The sequence below is a fragment of the Phyllopteryx taeniolatus genome, chromosome 1 (assembly GCF_024500385.1).
Source record: "Phyllopteryx taeniolatus isolate TA_2022b chromosome 1, UOR_Ptae_1.2, whole genome shotgun sequence".
Taxonomy (NCBI): Eukaryota; Metazoa; Chordata; class Actinopteri; order Syngnathiformes; family Syngnathidae; genus Phyllopteryx; species Phyllopteryx taeniolatus.
The window spans coordinates 16,032,970-16,041,704 of record NC_084502.1 but is presented as its reverse complement, the minus strand read 5'-3'; the positions used below and the strand labels follow the sequence as shown (position 1 = coordinate 16,041,704).

The following is an 8,735-nucleotide window of genomic DNA, read 5'->3' as shown; positions in this document are numbered from 1 at the left end:
ACAAATGTCACAAAGTATTTAAGGGGTACCTTGAGTTAGGAGTGCCCTAACTTACAAGTTTTATTAAGTGACCAACAGTCCTTTGGCCAATATTTCGCTGTGCGTTGCGAGCCTAAATTTTAGTTGTAAGCGGGCTTCAGATGCACCCCTGCTCGAGTGAAGTGAAAAAAGGAGAGCCACTGTTGTCAATGCACATTCAGACGTTTATAGAACGGGACAAACAGTCAAACACACAAATGCAAAATGAAAACGCTCGCAAGGAGCATGGTGCAGGCACAAACACTGAATGTCACTCACTTGGTCACACCCCTTAAAGGCACACATGAACACAGAAATGTACTAGTGTGCGTGTGCGACTTTCGGCTTAATTACACATCCTAAAACCAGTCTATTTCTTTGCATTTACTTTTATTACATGGTTTTTACAATACAGTGCAATTTCTATTTTTTACAAACATGTAACCTCCCCCAATTTTTTTATTTTTTCCGAGGCTGGAACAAATAAATAACATTTCACTTCATTTCAATGTGGAAACTTGATTTGATATATGAGCAATTTGAGAAATGAGCTTTGACATAGAATTAATAAAAAAATTGGGGTAGCGTCATTGAGTTCAGAAAAACTGTACAAATTTGACTTGCATTATTATTATTACCACTGCCCATTCTTTATTCATTCGTCTAATGAAATAATTTTGTTTATCGTAAATAACAAAAAAATAAACAAATTCAAATATACATTCGGCATTGCTTTATTTGAATAAATAAGTTGTTAACGCTTTACAATTCCATTAATTACAAATTATACAATAAGGTATTAATTATTTCATTTTATAATTATTATTATTTTTTTTACGTTTCTTAAATACACGTTTTAACTTGGCCTCTCCGGGTGTACAGTAATGCTTACTCGCCTACATACTAGTCTATAGTACGTACTAGCAAGTTAGTATACTAGTCCAAAACAAGCCACATTTAAGGTTGTCCTTTGGGTTAGCGCACCTCTCTCAATTCACTTTATACATGCTCCTATGTAGTCCACCTTAAACACCGTACAGTAACGTGTGCGTGTGTGTGTGCAGTCACATTCGACTCCTTCTCAATTTCATCACTACAGCTGCTAGGGCGACACACTGGCGGATCTCCACAAACCGTCACTTTAATAAAAGTGCCTCCAGTGGAACTCTGTGGGCGTTTTCGTCGTGAGTTTGGCAAGTTGTAGCAGTCTGCTGGCTTCTGATGGGCGTTTCGACCGAAAGAAAGGTGGGGGGGGGGAGTATTGATTCATTTTTTTAAACTTTTCCTTTCTCTGTGGATGTGATTAAATTTGGTGCGTCCGGACCCAAAACGTGATTAAACCACCTTTGTGAATTTTGGGGCTCGGATCTCAACATGCTGGCGAGCACGGCCATTTACGCTGTGAGGAAACGGAAGAAGCCGCTTCAAAAAATGTAAGTTAACAAAAAAAAAAAAAGGCCCTTCATATACTGTAATCATACTACAACCAAAGTACTCAAACTACAGCAACAGTACGCTCTTCACCTCTGTTCTATTCTGTTAGCATGCCACTACTGTACAGTATGTCGGAAGGAATATGCTAAAACAACATGTTGCTTTTAACAGTGCTCCATAAAGAATTTAAACGTTGCGATGTTTTCAATCGCAGAGATGTATACTGTATTTACAGTATGTGGAGGTACATATACTTGTGTAAAAAATATATATTTTCTGGTAAATAGTATAGTAATGATTCTTATCCTTCATTTCAGTTAAAGTTTACTGTACAGGCTGAAATGTACTTAAGAAGTAAAAACAAAACATTTTTTTTTGCTGTTAGTTTCATACAATACCCGTTTTGTTAGCTATAATCAGGGGGAGGGGGGTCAGGAGTTTTCGTCTCTTGTATTAAGATCCATACTGCTCATATTGAGAAGAAAAATCACTTAACACTTGCTGCAGGTGAAATGACAGGATAATCAGGACTGAACTGGCAAGCCCTGCTTGAGCAAGGCAAACAGCAAAAAATGATAAATTAGCTGATTACAACTGGCGGGAAAAAAAAATACCTGTATGCTTTGGATCAGATTAGACAGAGATCGCCAGAAACTGGAGGTTTTTAAGATCACTCAAGACAGAACAATTTCACCATCAATCATTATTCTGACAAAACAAACAACAACAACACATTGATGGGGAATATCTTGATTCTCTGAATATGCAGCGTCATCGCTGTTAATGTTCCCTGGTTCATGTTCATCCATGTTGCTTCTGTCCCTTTCTTATGCCTTATAAGCCCCCAAACTCTCAATCAATCAACATCTCAACTGCGGCTGACTTGACCTCTCGTATTTCCGTCTTTTTTACACCGTGTCGTCGTACGTGAAGGTTGAAAAAAGTAACAAGCCTATGACAAATTAAGGAGTAGAACGTACAGATGTTTTGAAATGGATTGATTCAAAGTCAGAAAAATAGAAAATGTAATACAATTAGAAAATACATGCTGTGATGCTGAGAGCCACCTTCACACTATACGTTGCTTTTTCATGCTCAAAGACATGCTTGAATATGTGCAGGATTTGTTTCCTCTGCAGTGTGCAGTTAGTATAATATTAAGCACATTCACTATAGAAGACTGCCCCACAGTGGTTACGCAATATGAGTAGAGTGAGTGCAGGCCCACCCAGTTTGCTTAACAAGACAACTGTTGCCATTTCACGCTCGCTGTACAATTTTGAGCCATCCGATTCTCCTGTGTGCCCATTGAGTGCTGCGTTTTGGAGGTTGTGGTCAGCATGAAAGCAGACCACACACCGGCTTGATGTCCCTCTAATTTTTACAACACTGAAACACAAGTTACTGTCCCTCAGCCAAATGAGCAAGCGAGACGTTTTCAGAGATTGCTTCACTTCATTTGCAGATTGGTGTCTTCAGAGACTATGTTCAGTCATCAAACACAGTGAAAACTAAGTACAAATGAGCACATCAATTTCAAGATCATGTCAAAATACATCCATCCATCCATCCATTTTCTGAGCCGATTTTCCTCACTAGGGTCGCGGGCCTGCTGGAGCCTATCCCAGCTATCATCAGGCAGGAAGCGGGGTACACCCTTAACTGTTTGCCAGCCAATCGCAGGGCACATACAAACAAACAACCATTCGCACTCACATTCACACCTACGATCAATTTAGAGTCTCCAATTAATGCATGTTTTTGCGATGTGGGAGGAAACCGGAGTGCCCGGAGAAAACCCACGCAGGCACGGGGAGAACATGCAAACTCCACACAGGCGGGGCCGGGGATTGAACCCCGGTCCTCAGAACTGTGAGGCAGACGCTCTAACCAGTCGCCCACCGTTCCGCCTGTCAAAATACAATGAAGCCTATAACTTTTTATAAGCACAAAGACAATTACCTTGTTCCTTCCGCTTGACAAGGGAGCTAATTAAAGATTCAGGACTTCAACTCTGTTTCTTCTTTCTGTAGCTTTGGTCCGTCCTTGAGATTCAGGATTTATGTTTCTCTTCTGCTTTGTGCCCTAGACCTCTTCTTTCCAAAGTCCCAGGGAGCTCAGACTAATTTTATGTTTGTGTGTGACATCGCCTTGAAAGTGGTTTGCTATTACTGTAAAGATTTGTGACATGGAACCGATTGCCTAAGAGTACGTCATTTACACTAGTGAAGTTACAAGACCAATCCAGGTAATTCTTTACTGTGAGTCAGGAAAGCAGGCCACACATGCTTGATTTTTAAAATCTTAACGAATTTTTAAAACGTGAGAGACACATGATGACGAAAAAATCTGCATGTGTGTGTTTACTGCTATTCTCTTATGTTGATAATATGTAGTGGAATAGTGCACTAAAGGATTTTGGTATAATAAAAATACATTTGTATATTTGTCTTGGGATTTCTTGTAAAGCTAGGGACATACTTCATTTCTGGAGACTGGAGTGCCAATTCACAACAGAAGTTATATCGAGGCAAATTCAGCAGGTCAAGGTCCTCCTTATACTAACTGAACCTCACATCAGCAAGCACTTGGCAACGGAGGCAAGGAAAACCTCCCTCTAAAGAAGAAACCTCTAGCAGAACCCAGGGTTTGTGGGGCGACCCTCTGTCTCGGACGATTGCGTTGAGATGGAGGGACAGAGGGTAGATAGAGAAAGCAGGATCGAGGGGTTCAGCGACGAGACAAACAATGGGCACAAAAACAGCCATACTGTATAAACAACAGTACTGGTTATAGTCACTTAATGAAAGCAACAACGGTGATAATAGTCCATTCCCAACACCACCCTGCCCCGACTTCGCCACTGCCAAAACCAAGTAAATAAATGCACATTCACACAGTGGTTGCAATTTGCTCCATTCGGTTAATTAATGTGTTGTGACATCAGAGTGACGGTGACAATTGCTGTCTACTGAAAAGGAAGCAGTGAGTCTTGGCTGTGAAACTTTATACTCTGGTCGCGGTTGGCGGCCTTCCACAACTAACTGCAGTGACGTTCAAAGGGGGAGGGCATTGATGATCCCCTACCACCACCCCCACTCAATTGACAATTGGTTTTCAGGGGCATATAAGTTCGATCTGCATTGTTTGATTGTTCAGAACTCTGATGGGTGTGTAGTATTTATTGTTTATGTTGGCTTTTTTTGTGTAAGTTTGATTGTTTGGTTTTCTGGAGGTACATGTTGCAACAAACATACGTGATGTTAATTTGTTAAATTCTAAATGTCCATATATTCCATTGAATGATATTTAAAAGATGTTTTTTGTTTTAGTGGTTTATTTTCAAAGGGACATTACCAACTATTTACATGCTTAGTAGTACAGTGTTTTCTGTTGTTTTTTGTAAAACCAACAACATGGATCATTTTAAAAACATTGTCATCTAAAATGCAAAGAAATCATTCCCATTTTTACTGTCATTATTGCATAAACATATTCTAAGATTTTTTTGTTTTTTTTTTAAAGAGAAAACAATCGTTGGTTCTTAAAAGTCCAAAGGGTTCCTCTTCACCTCTGTCAAACACAGACCCTTCATTATTCCAAAGGAGCTAGTTTGAAGCTTCCTCAGTTTGATTTGGGACTGGGATATTTTTGCTGGCCTAACGAAGCAAGTACTGAACTTTGGTATAACCATGGGGTTTGACTGTCTTCAAACTTCAACCTGCATTCATATTAATTAAGCGTTTCCATGATGTAGGAGGGCAGAGCAATATGAGACGTCCTCTGTGTTTTTCCTCTGACAACTACATGCATTCTTCTTGTCTTTCCTTCTGTTTCACTTTTTTTTCCTTCCCTCCCTCGACCCAAACGGACATAGTTTGCTCAGCCTATGTTTTTAGTCAAAGCTGCTCTTGAGAATTGCTTGGGAAGCGGCTCCAACTACCGGAGACAAATTCCTTGTGTGTTTTTTGGACATACTTGGCAAATAAAGATGATTCTGATTCTGATTCTGATTCCCCTCTTCCTTGGTTTGAATACGTTACAACAGTAGCCTCTTTCACAATGACCATCTAACCTGTTATTTTCACAGCTTTTTCCCAGTCGTGTTTGCATGATTATTGGCGCTGATATTCAGCATTTTGACACATATCGGCATTAGCCTTTTTTTTTTTTTTAATCCAACGGCCAATATGAAATCAATTCAAAACTAGGTAAACTTCAGGGAACTATTTACTGTATTTATTTTAAACTCATTTAGGACAGCCCTTAAAGATGCAGCACCTCATTTTTGAGGGGGTCCCAACACAAATACAGACGATACAGTAATGCAAAACATACAACAACACACAAAAAACATAGATACACATTGCTCTACTACTGTCCGCAACCCCCACACCCCAAGTATTTATTACAATTTTCAGTCAACTTCATGAGCGATTCTGCTGATCCTGGGAACTCACTGTATGTTTTGTTCTTGTTTGAACTTAAAACAAAGATAAATGAAAGATGAACATTTCAGTTATATTGAAATTTTGGAAAACTTTATTTATTGTTGAAAACTTTAGGGAGGGTATATAATTTCAGTTTTTAATTTAACTTTATAAGACATGCTGCTGAGCCTGGGAGCTCCCTGGAGTTTTTTCTAGAATGTTAAAACAAATGTCTATTGTCTAAGATTAATAAAAAGCTCAAACATGTTGCAAATCTTAAAAGCTATTTGATAAACATATGCTTAAAGCATTTAAACAATGTTAAGTGTTCGAGTTTGTATTATTCAAAATTTTACTTTTACTTTTTCAAATATTCTATTTTACTTTTTACTACAAATGGTCCTCCTTGACTAATAATAATCAGTAACAGCCCGAGCAAACCATATCGGTCAATTAAAAAATATGAGAACTTAGATTCGTCAGTTAACCTAACATGCATGTTTTTGGAATGTGGGAGGAAGACAGACGACCCAGAGAAAACTCACGCGAGCACGGGAAGAATATGCAAACGCCTCAACCTTAGAACTGTGAGGCAGATGCTAACCACTTGAACAAAATATTACTTCTTGCAAACAAATAAATAAATCCTGAAGCCTGCCCTGTGCATATTCTGAGAACTAGAATGTTTCTAGCTGTCCAAATAGCTGGCACTGATTCATTTCCTTTTAACTGTGCCAGAACTCTAGTGTCAAGAAGCAGTTTCCGTTCTCTTGTTCTGAAAAGGTGTCTCTTCCACTCGAGACTGAGCACCTTTGTGTGATCGCAGGGGAATGTTTTTTTAAGTCCAACTTGATCACATATTGTGCCAGCAGACACACCCCTCACATGGCCGATGTGCCAGATAGCGCTAGAGGCAGCAATACTGGCCTCTTTTTGTTCTCGTTGAGAGTCCTGCCGTCAGGAATGCGTCGATAGCCATCTTGCCTTCATCTTGGATCCATCGTTTTCTGGTGGATTATTGTAAGCAGATGGCTGTTTTAACTGGAAGGAATGAAAGAATGTCCACATTTAACACTTTCAGCTCCAGCCATGAACGCACCACCAACACTTGTCAAAGCTTTGCAATAGTTGACTAAAATGTCAATTTTTATTATTCCCACTTACTGTAAAAATAGATGTCGAAGAAGAAGAAGAGGTGGAAAGCGGGTTCTTCGGCAGAAAGAGAAGAGGAAAGCACAGAGCCTAGAACTGAATGTGGGGACTTTGAATGTTGGGACAATGACAGGAAAATCTCGGGAGTTGGTTGATATGATGATGAGGAGAAAGGTTGATATATTGTGTGAGAACAGGTGGAAAGGCAGTAAGGCTAGAAGTTTAGGGACAGGGTTTAAATTATTTTACCGTGGTGGAGATGGGAAGAGAAATGGAGTCGGGGTTATTTTAAAAGAAGAGTTGGCTAATAATGTCTTGGAAATGAAAAGAATATCAGATCGAGTGATGAGACTGTAACTTGAAATTGAGGGTGTTATGTATAATGTGATTAGTGGCTATGACCCACAGGTAGGATATAACCTAGAGCTGAAAGAGAAATTCTGGAAGGAGCTAGACGAAGTAGTTCTGAGCATCCCAGACAGAGAGAGAGTTGTGATTGGTGCAGATTGTAATGGACATGTTGGTGGAGGAAGTAGGGGTGATGAAGAAATGATGGGTAAGTACGGCATCCAGGAAAGGAACTTGGAGGGACAGATGGTGGTAGACTTTGCAAAAAGGATGCATATGGCTGTAGTGAACACTTTTTTCCAGAAGAGGCAGGAACATAGGGTGACCTACATGAGCAGAGTTTGAAGCACGCAGGTGGAATACATCTTGTGCAGACGATGTAATCTGAAGGAGGTTACCAAATGTAAGGTAGTGGTAGGGGAGAGTTTGGCTAGACAGCATAGGATGGTGGTGTGTAAGATGACTGTGGTGGTGGGGAGGAAGATTAGGAAGACAAAGGCAGAGCAGAGAACCATGTGGTGGAAGCTGAGACAGGAAGAGTGTTGTGCAGGTTTTTGGGAAGAGGTGAGACAGGCTCTCGGTGGACAGGAGGAGCTTCCAGAAGACTGGACCACTGTAGCCAAGGTGATCTGAGAGGCAGGCAGGAGAGTACTTGGTGTAGCTTCTGACAGGAAAGGAGAGAAGGAGACTTGATGGTGGAACCTCACAGTACAGGAAATCATACAAGGAAAAAGGTTAGTTAAGAAGAAGTGGGACACTGAGAGGACCGAGGAGAGGAAAGGAATACATTGAGATGCGACATAGGGCAAAGGTAGAGGTGGCAAAGGCCAAGCAAGAGGCATATGATGACATGTATGCCAGGTTGCACACTAAAGAAGGAGAAAAGGATCTATACAGGTTGGCCAGACAGAGGGATAGCGATGGGAAGGATGTGCAGCAGGTTAGGGTGATTAAGGATAGAGATGGAAATATGTTGACTAGTGCCAGTAGTGTGCTGGACAGATGGAAAGAATACTTTGAGGAGTTGATGAATGAGGAAAATGAGAGAGATGGGAGAGTAGAAGAGGCAAGTGTGGTGGACCAGGAAGTGGCAACTATTAGTAAGGGGGAAGTTAGAAAGCCATTAAAGAGGGGGAAAAATAGAAAGGCAGTTGGTCCTGATGACATTCCTGTAGAGGTATGGAAGCATCTAGGAGAGGTGGCTGTGGAGTTTTTGACCAGCTTGTTCAATAGAATTCTAGCGCGTGAGAAGATGCCTGAGGAATGGAAGAAAAGTGTGCTGGGGCCCATTTTTAAGAACAAGGGTGATGTGCAGAGCTGTGGGAACTATAGAGGAATAAAGTGGATGAGCCA

The 8,735-nt window shown here is 40.5% G+C and overlaps 1 protein-coding gene across 3 annotated transcripts in view; it reads left to right on the top strand.

Moving 5' to 3' along the window:
- Window positions 1–1,097: 1,097 nt before the first annotated feature.
- The window catches only part of ahr2 (aryl hydrocarbon receptor 2), a 42,111-nt gene continuing 34,473 nt past the window's right edge, over window positions 1,098–8,735 (top strand). Inside the window, exon 1 of one of the 3 annotated variants that reach the window (XM_061775424.1) lies at window positions 1,098–1,451. In XM_061775424.1, coding sequence (XP_061631408.1) covers window positions 1,393–1,451 — 59 coding nt within the window. In that variant the 5' untranslated portion in view covers window positions 1,098–1,392. The remainder of the gene's footprint in view (window positions 1,452–8,735) is intronic. The other 2 variants (XM_061775414.1, XM_061775404.1) reach the window with 2 other exon arrangements.